General features: G+C 50.7%; 1 protein-coding gene across 6 annotated transcripts in view; it reads left to right on the forward strand.

Moving 5' to 3' along the window:
- The window catches only part of LOC122369091 (vinculin-like), a 38,298-nt gene that overhangs the window by 4,650 nt on the left and 15,490 nt on the right, over positions 1-18,158 (forward strand). For all 6 annotated transcript variants that reach the window (XM_043343504.1, XM_043343505.1, XM_043343506.1 and 3 more), the window contains exons 4-8: positions 4,107-4,302; positions 13,471-13,621; positions 14,765-14,970; positions 15,484-15,648; positions 15,976-16,355. In XM_043343504.1, coding sequence (XP_043199439.1) covers positions 4,107-4,302; positions 13,471-13,621; positions 14,765-14,970; positions 15,484-15,648; positions 15,976-16,355 — 1,098 coding nt within the window. The remainder of the gene's footprint in view (positions 1-4,106; positions 4,303-13,470; positions 13,622-14,764; positions 14,971-15,483; positions 15,649-15,975; positions 16,356-18,158) is intronic.

The raw sequence follows: 18,158 nt of genomic DNA on the forward strand, positions 1-18,158 counted from the left end.
CATGCTCAGAGGTAAAGAAAAAAATCGAGACAAATACAAAAATAAAATTGGTTAAATTTCAGGGAGACTCCCGTCCATAAACTCAAACTGATGAACGCGTTCCCCTGTCCTCCGCAGCCGTTGGCACCCATGCAAATTCCATAGGCATCCAGCAACTTTTTATTACGAGCAAGCGTGAAATGTGTAAAGCGAGTCTTTTCAATATACCTATAAAAATTAGCATGAACGGCCCAGCTAAGCTCAGCCAGGCCTGTAACGTTTTTAAGAGATTTTATATTAGCGACCACTGCAACTGGGCTGATTGACTGTCAGAGGCCGGTGTGGGACTTTTACAGGCCGGTCTGGGCCCTCAGAGGCCAGTTTAACCCTCGCCGGCCCGTACCTATAAGTTTTCTACATACGCGCCGGCCGAGGGGGCGGGGAGCAGGTACGACCCCTCTCGCCATTTCGCCACAGGTGGAGATAGCGCGTCGCGGAAAAACGAGCGTGTGCGCCGTTACGAGACGCAGAGATCGATACCCGATTTTAAGGTCCTAGGTCAACCGGTGACCTGAGGTCAAGTCAAGTGCCTCAAGGCACGGTTCCGTTTTTTGGTGAATAGTTTCGCAAAAAACGGCCGCAGAGCCGCGATTTTGCCAGCATCGTGTTCGCCTCTCTCAGGCTCGTCGAATGATATGCTTTTTGTTTGGGTGAGGTAAACTTAGGGTGTTGACCTCGGGTCACGGTCAGGTCAGCGCCCCCAGGTCACGAAATTGGTCGAATGAGGTCATGTCTCATAGCATTCGATTCGGAAGGTCTTCTTGAGTCCATTGGTGGCTTTTCCGACTCGCTAGCTCAATTTGATCGGTAGTTATTGACGAAAAACTAATATGACCCTTATAAGGTCATAAATGACGTCGCGCAAGGTCAACATTGCAAAAGTGACGGATCAAACCTTGCAAGGAGTGCATGAAATCACGATTCGGTGTGCTTGAGATAGTTGGAGATCGTTCCCGGCGCCAGAAAAAGTTTTCAGTTTATCCCCATTGACTTATACCTAATGGTGAGGTCACGAAAATGACCTGACCTCATATGACCTATAGGAAAATCCGAGACGTACAAGTTGTGAGACTCCTAATGGATACTAGGTCCTGCAAGGTTCATTTCCCTGTGAAATCTCCTCTGGCAGCAAGGGCGTTGCGAAGTTGCGACATCTGAAGACCGTGCAGAGGTTCACTTATGACCTCATAGGTCAGTGACCTGATCTGACCCGAAAATGCGGTTGGTGTCAAAAGATCCGGCTTGATTCAAAGGTCAGATATGCCAAGCTTCAGCTCTCTATCGCCGGCGTGTTCGGAGCTATCGCAAAAAAAAAAAACTATGGAGGGGCGGCACCTCCCCCCCCCCTCGGCCGGCGAGGGTTAAGGCCATCAGAGACCCCAGTACAGGGCCTGCAAAGAGCAGTTTGAGACCTTTAGATGCCGACTTGGGCCATCAGAGGCTAATGTGGGTCCCTACAGGCCAGCATGGGTCCTCAGAGGTCAGTATGGGACCCTAAAATGCCGACATGGGCCGGCGTTGGTCCCCAGAGGCCAGCATAAGGCCCTCAAAAACCAAGATGGGCCTCTGAGGCCAGCATCGGTCTTCAGAATCCAGTGCAAGGACCTCAGAGGCTAATGTGGGTCCTTACAGGCCAGCATGGGCCCTTAGAGGTCAGTGTGGGGCCGTAACAGACCGGCGTGGGCCGGCGTTGGACCCCTAAGGCCAAGATGGACCCTCAGAGGCCGATGCGGACTCTTAGAGACCGGCATCGGGTCTCCAGAATTCAGTGCGGGGCCCTCAGAGGCACCTAAAGGTTAGTCTTGGGACCCCAGAGACAGAAATGAGGCCACCAGAGGCCGATGTGAGGCCCTCAGACGCCGGCTGGGCCCTTGAGGCCGGTTTAGGGGCCCTCAAATGCCGCCAGTGGAGGACCCTCAGAGGTCAATGTGGGTTCTCAGTGGTCAATGTGGGCGCTTGACCGCCACTGAAGGGCCCTCCGAGATCAGTGTAGGACCCTCAAAGGCTGATTTGGGAGCTGTTAATAGCTGGCGTTGGATTCTTGAGCCTCGTGGCAATCGAATAAGTGCCAGAGCCCCATACGCCCATGGGGGCCCATTGTTTGTTTGGGGGGGGGGGGGCAAATGGAGGGGCAGACACAGACATTGCTGGCCCCCAGCCTGTTTGAACCGAGGCGGGGGCACGGTCACCCTGGCCCCCAGCTAGTACGCCTTTGACGAACTATGCCGACCCCAAGCAGATCTGGTCAAGCGTTGGTCGTTTGTATACGCATTCTCCTGCACCGTGCTAGTATTGTCTTATACCTTTTCAGTGCTCTCTGTCCCGCGCATCATTATCAACAAAATGCTGCGGCACTAGGACTCACAGTCTTGTCTCTGATATGGTTTTCTTCATTTAGTGAAGGCAATTGCGGTCAATAACGCTGTAGAAACAAAAGGGAATCTTCACTAAAGGGCAAGCTGAATAGTTGTCAAGTTCTGGTGTTTAGGGTACCGGGTGGTAGGTACAGACAGACACTTAAGTCAGCAAAAAGTGGGGGGGGGGCCAGTTAACATTGCTGGCCCCCCCACCTCCGAAAGTGGGGGGGCCATGGCCCCCCCGGCCCCCCCTGTTCCTACGCCTATGGGTCGTTGCACTGTCTGAGGACGAGCCACCCTATTCCCGAGCGGCGTGTTATTGTAACGGTCGACCGGCGCTACCGCCAGTGACCATTAGGGCGTCTGTAAACAACTGGTCAGCCTTATACGGACGGGGCGGAATGCCGCCAGCCGACCGGCCGAGTGGACCTGCTCTCACCGTGACCTGGCGGCGCCGGCCGGCGGCGGCTTTTTTGGCCCGCCGACCTACTAGTGGCCCGACGTGAGGGCGTGACTGGGGCGGCTATTTTACGGACGGATGTTGTTCTCTTTTCTGCTTGTGCGTCGTTTGTCGTATTGTAATAAGTGTGCGGATTTGAGATTTTTCCGAAGGATGTTGGGTTTCTTGGTGTAGTGTATCGTATGGCCTCATATCCAGTGCTCATTCGTAGAACATACAGTGTCAGAGAGATAAATTGATCGATAATGCTTCGTCATTGTTTAAATATTCAGTCAATTTGTCTATGATCGATGTTTTTGTTTGTTTGTGAATACGATAACCATAATAGACAAATGAGTGGTGAATTATGATTGGAAATTGAGCGCACAGACTATGATAAATCTCCCTGAATTGGCAGTTTGTTCCGAAACATTCAAAATATCATCAAGCTGTGAGCAGTACCGTAAAGTGGGGCTATTTGAGACAGTGGGGCTATTTGAGACAGTATTTAAAATCGCTATAAAATGAAGATCGTTTGATTTTTGTGTGACAATTTTGCTCAGGGAGGTGTGGAATCGAGCAGTTAATCGCCTGAGCAAAAATTAAGCATAAATTTCAAACGGTTTTTATTTTATAACAAATTTAAATAACTACTGTCTCAAATAGCCCCACCTTACGGTAATTTCTTGACCATCTAATAGAATAGTGTATAATGTAAACCCGTAGTAAGAAGACTCGCTAGTTAGGGGCCAGACAATCCCCTGGCGAAATCCCGCTTTGTCTCAACGTGACTGGAACGGTAGCCTCACCCATCTACTCGTGACGTCACTCGAATGGAAGTACTGGCCTCCGGGGTGGAAAAACTCTGAAGTCTGAACAGTCCCCTAGTGCCGCAAATAAATGTATTGTTGAGACTTGAGAACGAGCAAGGGTTGCAACGGAAGCGCCTGTTCTGGGCTCATCTGCCGCTGTTTTGCGGAGGGCAGCGACAGGCGACGTTTCGTTAGCGGCTGTTTACTGTATGTAGTCCGACTCCGATGAGTCACTGACTGGGAGTGCTGGTGACTCGCACCCGTGGCCGATGACTCGCCCCGCTCGGAATCCCTGCCAGGGTGTATGATGAAGGACCAGTAACGCAACTTTTCCCAACGATGGGATAAGTCGAACGTTTGCCATTTTTCACTTACAGAGTTTACAGAGTTTATTGTCGCTGATATAGCGGACGATCTTTTATTGTCAATCGCTGACCTTTCTATCTATCTCATTTCCAGGCGGAAGCTGATCGAGGGCTCGCGTGGTATCCTTCAGGGCACTTCCACTCTGCTCCTCTGTTTCGATGAGTCCGAGGTGCGCAAGATCATCCGCGAGTGCAAAAAGGTGCTCGACTACTTGGCAGTGGCCGAGGTCATCGAGAGCATGGGTGACCTGGTGCAGTTCGTCAAGGACCTCAGCCCCTGTCTGACCAAGGTGAGTCGGCTGCGCTGAACGGACGATCGGGCGAGCTACGCACACCGGCGCGACACTCTCTCCCTCCCACGCGTCTGTCAGATCGTTAACGGTCCGTGGGGGCGTAATGACGCAGCCAGCCGGCTGTCCCAGACCCACGCGATGAACAAAAACGGGACAGTGATGGTGTGCGTGTGCGCGTTTAGCGCGGAGGGATTGAATGCATGCATACGATTAGGCTGTTGTTGGGGTACGTTTTCAGTCGTACAGGTTGGTCTACATTCTTTTTAACACTTAGATTGGTTTATATAATAAGCACTCGAAACGTTATCGATACGATCGCGGAAAACTAAAAGCAGTCTGCCCCATCGTCTGAACCAAACAGGTGGATGGTGTGAGACTTCCAATCACCATAACTTTCTTAACAAAGGCGTGTGCCTTTCCTGACACTGCCGGCCATCTCATTTCCGTTCTCGGAATCGCTGTCATTCTTCCGAGCCTCTCTCGTCGCTCTCTCCTCTAAAAACGACGGGCACGGGTGCTCTCCGGCCGCCAGACACCTCCTCCGCCGCGCCGGGAGGAGCCGGGCTGTGAGCGGCCCTGACGGGGCGATAACCGGTCGTAAAGGAGACTCCATGAGGTCACTGGCATCGCAGCTGGGCACGGAACGCTGGGCGGGGAATGATAATGGTCGGTGCTGGAGAGTGGGGGGAGTTCGGTGTTAGGGAGAATTATGGGGTGTGCTAACTTGAATGATCTGCCGGTGAAGTGATGAACTTTACTAGAGTAGCAATACGGGACTCTTGCCTCCCTTCGTTACCATTTACTCTTCCCTTTATCATACGCCTCCTCTGAGCACCGCCCATCGGTCGGTCTGACCACCCGCCCGTCTGTTCCTCCCTCCCTCCGTCCGTCCGTTCCGTGCAGTCTGGGCCAGGTGTGCCGGAGCCGGCTGCGACCGCCCGGTCTGTTTGTATCTCCACATTCCTGCCCGGCCGCCCGGCCGACCGATGGGCACGCCCCTCCGCCCGCTGTGCTGCCGCTGTGGTGACGTCACCGGCCGCGGGATGACGTCACCGACCGGGTGATGACGTGGTACTGGTGTGGGCGGCTGCTGCAGGTGGGCCAGATATGCGATTTTAGGGGATTTTCTCCCCCTCCTGAGCAGCCTGGGTTGGACTTCTATTCCATGCGCCCTCCTCCTGACTGGCCCAAACAATGGAAGTTGGCCATTGAACGGCCGGTTTGGAATTGACGGCCCAGCTGTAGCGCCTGTGGTGCTGGGGGCAGCGGTGGCTGTGGTGCCCTCCGGTGGTCCTGGTGACTCCACCGTACTGCGTTCCACCACTGAGCGCCGATCGGCCCCCGGCGCGGTGGTGTGGTGTGGGCGGCGGCTCACTGGGCCAGCAGCACAGACCACCGCTGTAGGCTGCTCAGCGTTGGGGCTCCACAGGCACATGGCAGGGGATGAAGAGTTGTGGGTTGCGATGGGCGAATAGATGAAGGAAATACTCTAAAACTGGCTGATTATAGTAGTGGACTGACTAACTCAGGTGTTGCCATCGAAATGTAGAAGAAAATGAACGGCTGGATGTCTTTCCAACCAACAGGTGCCAATTACTTCATGTGTTCCTTTTTGCCTTTGGCCCTTGATGCTCGGCATGCCCTCCGCTATATTCCCGATCTATGCCAACGCTTATGCCATGTATTGTCGCCGATGTCGTCATCTCGTTGACGTCACATCCCGCCGGGCTCCCAGTGACGTTAGCGTCGTCACGTTTGAGTCGCCTTCTTATCGTCACTTCCTGACAGTTCGCGCAACTCCCAGTCACGTTACGGGCTACCGTGGCGTTATCGCTGTGAAGACCGGACGTGGGTGAGGGAGGAAACGTGCCTGATGGTGGGCTCCAGTCGTCTCTACGACACCTGTTGCATGTTAGGAAGTTTGCGGGCCTTGAAAATAAAGCTGCATGTAAGTTGGTTACATGTGGCTGGTGATGACACTGCTGGTATTCCGATGGGTGTTTTTTGGGTCGCGCCAGGACACAGCTGTCGCTAGTCATTCACCTGTTGCATCTAATCGACGTAATGCATCTGTCACAACTGTTTTACTAGCATCATCACCGCTAGAGTGGTCCGCTGCCTCCGTTACACATGTTACAGCACCACCTGTCCACCGGCCACACCTGTTACGTCCGTTACCCGTCACACCTGTTACGATCCGTCACCCCGGCACCTGTCACACCTGGTTACGTCTGTTACGTCCGTCACACCTGTTACGATCCATCACCGCGGCACCTGTCACACCTGACACTGTCAGTCCGCCCGCCGGTCATCCAGCCTTCTGTCATCTGACGGGCTTCTACCGACTCGGACAGATGCCTTCGATGGCCCGAGTCTCTCCCACTTTCCGAGCCCACAGACTGAAAGACTCTGAAGTCATGGAGATTGGCATCACGCGCCGCCGCCGCCCGTGCTGCCGCTCGTGCCCACTCGCTTTCCGTGTCTACTAGCGGGCCGGATTGGCCCACACAAATGCCAACTTGCTAGCTCAAGGCCCACTCAAGTTCTAAGTGGTCGGTGTGAGTGGGCCACTTCACTTCAGAATTACTGATGGGCACGACTCACGCATTTGCCAATTTACCGGCGCACAGCTCACTCAGTTCAAACTCATCGCTTCATGATACGTTCCAAGTCAAAGTAATGGGGGAGAGGTGTGTCAAACAAAGTCCACCGTAGCAGCGGCGGGAGCGATCATTGCAGCACCAGGCCTCTATCAGACCGTGATGGTGATAGGTATTAGTGATGTCAATTACGGAAAATTGTGATACCGATACCAAACCAAATACCAACAATATCCACTGAAAAATACCGAAACCAAACCGACTTGGGAATATGAGGAAAATACCAACTTTTTACCAAATACTCAGCCTCTTGTACATTAGTGAGGATTCATCATACCAACAAAATACCAAATGCACTCGCCTTGAAATACCAAATACCAAGTTGGTAATTATCGGTTTGGTATCGGTATACCAAAAATTTGGTATCTGATTGACATCTCTAATAGGTATAGGGCGGGATATCAATGCAAGCTCAGCCTCACGAAGCATGGGCAGAAGGGAGCGGAGTTTCTTGAGAGTCCAGCAGGGTGGGAAGTCAGCACCTCCTTCTCGTGCTGAATATCTTAGACTGAATGGACTCTGAGCCATCACGTGATGCTAGAATGATGAGCGAAGAGTCACGTGAGATGACGAAAGAAAAGGGAGTGGAGGATTTATCCGACCCTACGAGGGTCGCGTGATCGTGAGACGGCAGAAGAATGAGAGTCACGCGGTAGGAAGATACATTGACTTGACTATCTCCGATTATTTCAAAGGAGGGTCTTGCGAAGTGACAGTGAGATGGTGTTGACCCCGGTGTTCTGTAAAGCGCACAGCACATACTTTACAGCACATACTTTGCTTTACATACTTCACAACACACACAGAATGATTATGTTGTCAGTAATTTGAAGGCTGCATGCAGTTCGCTGATCCTACGCTAGACAATCAAAATAACAGCGCCAGATGTCTGTCTGCTCCACTGAGCAACGTTCCTTCCCTGTGGACCTTGCCCTCTCGTCTGTGCCTCCACCGTTCGCTACAGTTGCCGAGCGGGCCGGTAGCAGTTGGCAGAGTGCCAGCTCTGGACAGAAATCGCCTGCAGCTGTCTCAGTCATAAATCGCCGGTGACATTCTTGGCTCTGCCGTGAGCACGGAGTAGACAGTGGCGGGCGTTCAGGGCCCGATTATTTATCCCGCCATGTCTATCGGCAAGCTCCGGTGGAGACCTCTGCTTACGTTAGCGGTGGAATTTGAATCGCACCGGCCGCTGTTCACTGCTGACCGCTGCTATCTTGCTGGAGTGGGTGTGAATGTGGGTCTCAGTTGCCAACCGTCACCTTTGGGGATCGGGGACTTCACAGAGGATTAGTTGAACAAAGGAATGCTTTAGTGTCAATGGTGACCGTCCTTATATAACGTCGTGTTTGCACACTGAGCGATGCATATCAACCAGCGAGGATCCTCTAACTACTGCGAAAACGTGTATCGTGGTGTTCGGCCACCTCGGTGATGGTATGGCCGAGACCATCAGCGGGCGCCCATCACCGAGGGATGGGCGCCGGTGTTTCTAATTCCCACCTCCATTCAATTCTGCGGACGTATGAATTGTACAGGGTGTCCCATAAGTTCGTTCTCACCTAAATTTTACGTTTTTAGGCTCTCTTGCTTAAAGGCACGCTGAAATTGGTTCGTTACTGGGCTTACGTGGTTGCCATGGCTGGTAGAAATATGCTCCACAGTAACTAATTTCTGTAGACAAAATAGTTTTTGCTAGAGAGCCCGTTTCCTACACAGACGGCTAACGCCGCAGCATAGAGGTCTCCAATACGGGTACGTCTCGGTATTTAGTCAGCACGTGACCATTCGCGACGATTGAGGGTGATTGAGGCCTACCAGTCTGTAGACAATGTCCATCGCTAACTGGACGCACAGTCAGCAAGTGACACCGATGATTTGTCGGGAGTCAATCATTGCAAAGTTTATCATCTTTTTTGTCAGCTCTCAGGAGTGAGCCATGTGGTCAAAACTGTGTGGCGCCAAAGTGGCCATCAAAAAGGTCAAAGGGTTAGAAAGTTGGTAAGCATACTTTTCAGGATGGATTACCAGCTGTCTAAGAGTGTTCTTTCGGGGTACATAACCGAAGGTTTGTTGTCAATAGTTAAAACACTATTCTTTAGAATTGTGTTTTTAACCGCAGGTTGTTTGAAAAAGACAAACACTATTCGTTAGAATTGTGTTTTTCTATTGAAAAACAACCGGAGCGGTCGTTCTCCGGGCTATGTTTTGCAAGTCTGTCTATTGAAAAACAAATCTGAGTTCCCTGACAATTTGGCAAAAGCTGCCTGAGATCAGTACAACTTGATGCTCTTGAAAACGGCTGGTCCAAATATTCTGATTTTTTCAGGATTTCTAGTGGGCCAGGTGATCTACGTTCTGGTATGGGTCTCCCCTCCGCGGACCATCTGGTGCACGTGCCACGTGACTTTAAAAATTCCCGTGTTAAGCCAATGGGGAAAATAAAAAAATGCGTTCCACGGCAGATTGCTCGAAAACGATCCAAACGACCCCCCATTTTCTTACATGCAGATCAACCACCATTCGGTGCACTACCCATGGGTATGTCGCAAAGTGGCCGGAAAAGTCCAGAACCACGTGCCACGTGCCGTTGAAAATGACCCTGCACACCGGAAATTGGGACTTTTGGTCATTTCGGCGCACCCATGATGCATACTATGGCGTGGGTGACCAAACAATGGGTGTCATCCGGTCGGCAACTGTTTAAGGTGTCGTCCAGTGGGCCAAAGTGGTAGTTTCAAACTTTTGGGATCCACCACTCTGGGGATTCTTTTTGACAATATACTTACGTTTCTTGGCGCAATGTTCATTCCACCCAGCCGGTCGTCAATGCGTTAGATGACCCAAATGACGATTGACCTGAAGGAAGTTGGGGGCGAGGAACACGCACGTGCCATCCGTTTTTTACTCGGGCGCTTTCATCTAGGAGATTTTTGCAGATACGTCAATGCGTTAGATGACCCAAATGACGATTGACCTGAAGGAAGTTGGGGGCGAGGAACACGCACGTGCCATCCGTTTTTTAATCGGGCGCTTTCATCTAGGAGATTTTTGCAGATATCTTTTTGATTTGTGAAAATGACCAGCCTAGCGGTATGCCAGCCGCTGATAAATTATTATCTTGCTGCGGCCGGGCGCTTATTTGCGGTGTTTGCGTTTGGCGGCTGGCGGGCGACTTTTAGTCGTTTTCGGTTAGCAGTTAGCGTCGGTGCGGTGCGGGCGGTTTTATTTTTTTCGGCGTTTCGGCGTTTTTTTCTGTGTGGTTTGCGGCGGTCGGGTGATTTTTTGCCGTTTGCGTTGGCTTTTCGGGCGTGCGTTTTACACGTTTTGCGGTGTTTACGTTTTGCGGCGGGCGGGCGTTTTGTGTTTTTTGCGGTGTTTGTCTTTGGCGGCGGGCGGGCGGGCGGGCGGGCGATGCGGGCGGTTTTCTTTTTTTTTGCGTCGTTTGCGGTGTTAAATTTGTTTGCGGTTGGCGGGCGGTTTTATTGTTTTGCGGCGTTTTTGCGTTTTTTATTTGCGGTTTGCGGCGGGCGGGCGTTTGTTTATTTTTTGCGACGTTTGCGTTGGCGTTTCGGGCGTGCGTTTTGCGCGTTTTGCGGTGTTTGCGTTTTCCGGCGGGCGGGCGTTTTTCACAATTCAAAGTCCAAACCTTCGGGCCACAGCGCTCCTCGAATAACTCAAGGTGACTTAAGCTTTGCTTACCGGAGGGCTCAAAACAGTCAAAAACGTCTTAAAATGGCCAAACATGAGTTTCGTTATGCCTGAGGCTAAAAAAAAAAACTAAAGGGCTGAGGACATCAACCAGGTCATCTGGACTAACTAGTCCACGTTCGAGATGAAACACCCGTCTAAACCCGAAAGGCGAAAACAACCCCATAAGGGCGAAGGAGGAGGCCTCCGTTTCGTCCCGTTATGTTCCTATGCGAAAGGCCAAGGTCACGGTATTGTGGGGTTATAGGCGTCCAGACGCTGACCAGGTTGTGATTGGTGTCCCAGAAACAGCTTTGGGAAGCATAATGCTTTTCTAAGAACATCTGGGAGGAGTTTCAACCCTCAAGCTGAACTCGAACCGCGAGTATGAACACATTTATAGAGGAGAAAATGGCATCCGAAAGGTCGTAGGCCCATCTTCAGGCAAGACAGTGCATCAGTGCACAGGTCAAGCAAAGCTTAAAAGCGGTGCAAGGAGACTGTGACAGGCGTTTTTGGCAAGACCACATGCCAGGCACCTCATCGGATCAAAATTTCATAAAAATTTGTTGGTTATGCTGAAAATTAGGCTCGTCGAAGCGTAGCGCATTTCCAGCCTCGAGGAGCTCACGACACATGTCAAGTCAGTCTGGATTAACTTAAAGCCTGCTATGCAGCCAAACATGCCGGTTAGCATGCCGCAGCATGTGTTTATGTGTTTGCCTATTAACCCTCGCCCGCACATGCCATTTTCCCATCCTAGAACGCACATGGGGGGGGGGGGGGGTTGCAACCCCCCGCGCCATTTCGTTCCTGTTGGAGATAGAGCTTAGCGGTAAAGACCAAAAAGATTCTGTGGGAAGAGACGAATCCAATGATACCCAGTTTTACCTTCCCAGGTCAGTCATTGACCTTCCAGGTCAGGTCAAACTAAAAAATGTTGCTGTTTTGGGTCACCGTTGGATATCAAGTGCGCTGCTTATCATATACCGATGACGATGCCGTTTTCTGGTGCCAAGCCAGCTAGAACCTCTTTGTCACACTACCCGACCAGAAATTTGCTGCTGAGGTCATTTCAGGTCAAGCTAGGTCAAGGTCAATTATATGTGTTTGTATGTCTGTGTGTGTCTGTGTGTATACTGATGTGTACAACGATTGTTTATGTGTCCATATTACATGAAATCATGATCTGAGAAGCTTTTACCAAAAATGCAGTCAAAAAACTTCACAAAAAGTAAATTCAGCTTGCCTAAAACGCAATTATCTTAGATGACCTAGGTTGACCTTGACCCTGACCTTGACACCTGTACATCGTCGAACAACATGTTCCATGATAGGTGGGAGGTAAGACTGGCAAAAAAGGCCGAAATCAAGGTGTCAAAAGCTCACAAGGCCCATAGCAAACGCAAGATGTTGAGAATTGGCCATTTGGGTCATGACATGACCTGAAAAACAAGGTCATATCTCCGAAACCAAAAATCACAGAAACTTGAAATTTTCAGTGGACATCAAGAAAGGATAGAGGAGCAGCTATACGAAAAATCAGCCTTCTAGCTCTAAAAATGTCGAGTGCAGAGCAGAAAGACTACCTGGGGGGGGGGGGTGGCAACCACCCCCCCCCCCATGTGCGGGCGAGGGTTAACCCTATTAGTGGCAGGGGGGGGGGTTGTTTTTATCCACCCCTCAGGTTTTTCGGGAATATCTCCGAAACCGCTGAAGCTACGATGCTGAAATTTTCTGACTTTTCCTAAAACTAAATTGGGCACATTCCCTGAAAATTTCAAGTTCATAACTTTACCAGGGGCGGCTCCAGAGCACTGGGAATTGGGGGGTCCTATTCGTGAAGCGAGTCATTTGGGCGAAGATCACGATGCTGCACCAGTTTTATGAACAGTGAATGAAAGGTATTATGTGATAACATATACAGTTATTGTTCATCCTCTTTTGACACGTTTTTGCTATAATAGGCGGATCCAGGCGTCCAAAAAGGGGGGTTATGTTTTACCTCCCAACATAGGTGCCCTGACACCGCCTATGCATGACCAATACAATTGTAGTCGTTCTCTCATAAGAAAATTGTAACATAACAAGACCATTACCACCCTTTTTAGAAACAGTACCAACAAAAACCTTATTTACTATACTTTTTGTGTACCCCCAATCTCAATGATCTGTATCCGCCTATGATTTTTGAAAATGCATATTTTTAGAATCCATGTGAATTCCTGGTTCATTCTCTATCGATCGGCAAAAGTTGCGTTAAGATTGGTTCAGAAACCTGGCCGTGATAAACAGTCTAAAATGTATCTGCAATTTGCCCGTTTTTACCCCCCTCTACCCCCCTATTGACATTTTTTAATTTTTATTTTTCAGAAATGTAGATCACGTTGAGCGAAATCGAATGCCGTTTGAATTTTGAAAATCGGCCCGTTAGATCTCGAGATATCAAGGGGGGTCGTAAACAGCCCCCCCCCCCCTGCCACTAATAGGGGTAGCCAGGAGCCTGCCACTAATAGGGTTAAATGGGGAGCACATTGAGGGGTCACAAATATATCAAGACGCAATGTACTCTGTTTCACATGCAAATATAATGTGAGAACGAACTTATGAGACACCCTGTACTACTTACTGCACCATTTACTTTCAGCGTTCGAATATCTCAACCGGGACTCCTGTTGTACTGTTAGATTCTTAGATTCGCATCAAAGCAATGAGAGTTGACGATCCCTCATATCGATAACTCTCCCTTTCACCCTCTGCCTGCCACACTTTATCTACCACGTGACCGGTGACCATACTTTGCCCACGTTCCCGGCAGGTGTCACGTGACGTGGACGCCCGAGAGAAGGAGCTCACCCACCAGGTTCACCGGGAGATGCTGATGCGCTGTCTGGAACAGGTCAAAACGCTGGCACCCATCCTCATCTGCAGCATGAAGATTTTCATACAGATCATCACACAGTCGTCCGGTAGGTGATGGGAGCGGGGAGAACGATATGGGACCGGATTCGAGGGTTATAATGGGGGGCGGGAACAGGAACAGTCCCGCCTATGAATGGAACAGAACAGGACAGAACGATACAAGACGAGACGACACGAACGATTCCTGATAGCACATGACAGGACGAGGTGAGAAACAATATGCTTCTGGTGAAATGACGACGAATAAAGAACAAAGAGCATTAGGAGGCGAACGAAATGCCCTATGGGCTGGCGACTTGCTTAGTTGTATGCGTCGTGTGACTGAATCAGGTACTGGAAATAAATTTGACAACAACTTCAGTACCACTAACTACAGTCTTTACACGCAGCTACTACAGGCCCACACGTGTCTAACATTGTAGGTGCAAGATGCTTAGTGTAGTCATCACTGTTCAAAACCCACACGCCTACACGCCTCTCAACCTGAGCAAATCCATCTGCACCTCGCCGCGACCGGGCCGGCTGCTGCGTGTGGCGTGTGGTCCCCGCCCAGGTGTGTTTGTAGAGCGAGAGAGTGGCCCGGAGACTGGCACCTCTGCTAGACCGACCGAGACCGCCCGACCGACCGACCGACCGACGTGTTTGCCTTTCTCCGGCCGGAGCCCTGTTTTTGTTGGCCTGCCCGGTGACGGTCTCTCCCCTCGCTCCCCGCCTCTTTCCGCCGCCTCACACCCTCTGCCGTCCGAGCGAGCGACTTGTGGGGTCATTACACGCGACAGCCGGGATGGTTTTCATTAGTGGTGTCAGCGATGGGTTGTTGTGTGATGTTACTGTTAGTGGGCTGAGGCTGTCTTATTTTGACGTTTGGGTCATTGGGAAAGGGGAATGCCCTCTACGGAACGATGCACATTGCGCAGTGCACACCGTAATGGAAAGTAATTCTGCGGGGAATACTTTTTACGGACTTTGTCATTGCACGCTTTCCGTTTTTTGGCTTAAGTTCAATGGTGATATGAAATGCGGAAATCGTTAATGCGTTTTTTTTTTCTTACCTAAGCCAGTTGTTAACTAAGTGGTGTACTTGCCATTCCTAGACCCTATCGCCTATCTGGTGGTTATAATTGATGTCCTCTTTATCCCACGATCTGCCCACCTGTTCCGATCGTCTGATTGCCTGTTCTGGCTCACAGGGAAGGGCGCTGACGAGGCAGCCGAGAACCGCAACTACCTCTCGGGCCGGATGAGTGACGAGATCACCGAGATCATCCGCGTGCTGCAGCTGACCACCTACGACGAGGATGAATGGGAGGCCGACCTGCTGACCGTGCTGAAAAAGGCCGAGAACGCCATCGGACCGAAACTGCAGGCGGCCAACGACTGGCTGCAGGATCCCCAGGTCGGTGCGCAGATAGTTGTAGCGATAGTTTGCGAGTAGTAATTGAGACATAGTTGGATAGTGATGTCTAATTGCGCTGTCTTCTGCGAGTGAAAGTTTGAGTAAATGTCGATACTGCAGCGAGCCGAAAGGTGTCTACTGCGTACGCTGTCTGGTTTGAAACGTGATGTAGGTAAATAAAGTAAATATAATGAAGAGTGAGAGCCGTAATGGCCGTAAGTGTGTAATGAGTATACTGGCTTCTTGCGAAACGAATACCATGAGAAATACGAGGGAGCCCCTAATTTGATTGATTTATTGATGTGCGTGCAACGTGCAGGCTAGATCATAAGATGTTGCCCTCGGTCTGACTTTCCAGTTTTGCGTTTGCCCCATGTAACATTTTTGTCTCTTTCGTCTTCAGAATCGCTGCTTCTCATGTGTTCACTTCTCCCTGCTCCCCGATCTAACCTTGAGCATTCTAAGGAAAAGGACAAAAAAGAACATTCTAACCCTCCTTCTCGTTCCCCTCAGGCGGTGCGTGGTGGGGTCGGTGAGAAGTCACTCCGTAACGTCCTGGAGCTGGCCGGCCGCGTGGCGGACCGCGTGGCGCCCCAGGACCGGGACGCCATCCACAAAATGACCGGCGACATCGGCGCCATGACCGACGCCCTCTGCGAACTGCGGCAGAACGGACAGGTTAGAAAGAGATGGATAGAGCGTGACTGGGGTTTGTAAGGGGCTCCTGCTGCTGTGATGGTGGGTCGAGGATTTGGGAAAGAGGCTGATTTCAGCGCTGAGAGCTGCATTTTGGATTCTGATGTTGGAGTGTTGGCTGTGTCTAGAGTAATGATTTCTAGCTTCGGAGCGCTGAATTGTATTTGCGTTTTAATAGAGACCGTACGTTGCTTTAACGAGTGTTCTACATAAATGTTTCCGAGTTTTGAGGGATACATTATCGTTGCTTACGTCGTCTGACCTTCCTACCCCTACCCCACCTAATCCCTCCCTCCCTATTATCCACAGGGTGCCACTCCGCAGGCTCAGACGCTGGCCCGCAGCGTGCAGTCGCAGCTGGCGGCGCTCCAGGACCGCGTGCACGCCGCTGTGGCCAACGTGGAGCGTTCGGGCGTCCAGCAGCCGGCGCACACGCTCTCCGGCCGACTGGAGCAGGCGCGCCGCTGGCTGGCCGAGCCGGCCGCCGCCGAGCCGGCCGCGGCGGCGCTCGGTCAGCGAGCCATCCAGCTAGTGGTGGACGAGGGACGCCGCGCGGCCGACAGCCTGGCCGGGCCGCAGCGGCGCCACCTGCAGACGCTCTGTGATGACGCCGACATGCTGTCCCGACAGCTGGGAGACATGGTGCGCCGCGGCGAGGGAGACTCGCCGCAGGCGCAGGCCGTCGCCAGGTGAGAGGAATGCGGAGAGGAAGAGTACAGAGTGGGAGTAGCGGAGAGATAAAGTGTTGGGCTGGGAAGGGCGAGAGAGGATATTGGGGCTAACCGGGCCGACGTACCATGCTGTAGGTACAAGTGTGTCCCCACCTGATGGTTTCGAGGTAAAACTTCAATTCGTGTAGGTCCCAGTCTGGTGTCTGAGATAGCCCAGTATCGCTGAAAGAAATCTGCCAACTTACGAACATACTAGGGTTGACTATTAAGTAATGGAAGTGCCTTAAGCAATTTAACGTTTTTGCACGTGCACATGTTTTCTTGGTGTCATTTCATGCGCCGATGTTTTTTCTATCCAATGGTGAAGACCACATGTCCTTAGCTACTTCTTGCTCCAAGCTATCGTCGTTTTCCCAAGAGACCACCCGAACCTGCGGCGCACCATGAAAAAGGAGTCTGGCAATGGCCAAAATCGCGCGCCAAGCGCCAGCGCGAGGTCATCAGAGCTTATTGGCTTATTGTTATGGCTACACAATGGACAATTTCTATATTTTCATCAAAACAATACACATTGGCACGATAAATGACAGCATACACTACTCCAAATAATCGCCTTCAAGCATCACACACCATTCCAGCCTCTTCTTGACCCACTCCTGGAACGCCGCCAGAAGACTGATCGGCGCTTTCTTTCTCAAACCGATGAAACCACCGACATATCGTCTGTGGGGAGGCTGCGTCGCTCCATACTAGAAAATAAATTTTCTGATATTGGTAGGCCTTTTCCCTACGACAAACTGAGCTCTAATGACCTTGCACTCGGCGCTGGCGCGCGGCTTTGGCCATTACCAGGTGGTGCGCCACAGGTTCGGGAGGTCTCTTGGGAAAACGACGATAGCTTATAGCAAAAAGTAGCTAGGGACATGTGGTCTTCACCATTGGATAGAAAAAAGATCGGCGCATAAAATGACACCTAAATAATGTGTGCACGTGCAAACCCGTTTAATTGCTTAAGGCACTTCCATTACTTAATAGTCAACGGACGCCATTTAATTGCGTCCCAGAAAAGCTATTTCTGGCACCTAAAAGCTGACTCGCCCCAAAATTGGTCCTCAGCACCTATTTGGTGGATACCAGCACCAATCATGGAAAATGACCTTAATTAGCTGTTTCTGGCACCTATTCATCGGTACGCCTTACTCTTTTTTCGGAATCTGGCACCTAAATGCTGAGCGTAGCACCAATCTAGAAGGAAAATGAACTACTGGCTGGTAGAATCATGTTGTTCTGGTATAATGACCCCTGGAGTCTAGCCTAAGGGTTGCCAGTGCAGCTACACTCTAAGACAGCCCCGTAGTGATCTCAGCATTGTATATGACGTTTAAGTAAGCAAATAATATTAATTTGTTTGAAAAAAACAATGTCATTTAAATATTTAAAAGTATTTATTTGTAATGCTTAAAGGGAAACATTTTTGTGAGTAATTGTCTCGATTTTGACCATTAAAACGGGTATTGTATTTTTTGACGTCATCAAATAGCTCCCAAAAAGAAATGTAATGTTTTCATTTCGTTCAAGGCCGCTGAAGAAACGCGGGATCTTGCGTGGGACATTGTCCGTTGTTTGCCGCGCAGAGTTGTGCCGTGGTTGTGCCTTTTTCATCCGTTTCTTACGTATGGCATATGTGTGCATGAAGCTTTGATTTTGTTTTTGGTTATTGTGTGGCCGGTGAGTCAAACGCCCCTGTAGAAACCGGATGCTGCCTTTGATCGAGATGGAGTCAGACGATGATTGCAAAGCTAATAATATTGAATAGAGGGC

This window comes from Amphibalanus amphitrite, unplaced genomic scaffold (genome assembly GCF_019059575.1).
Source record: "Amphibalanus amphitrite isolate SeventyFive unplaced genomic scaffold, NRLGWU_Aamphi_draft 001005F_arrow, whole genome shotgun sequence".
Lineage (NCBI taxonomy): Eukaryota > Metazoa > Arthropoda > Thecostraca > Balanomorpha > Balanidae > Amphibalanus > Amphibalanus amphitrite.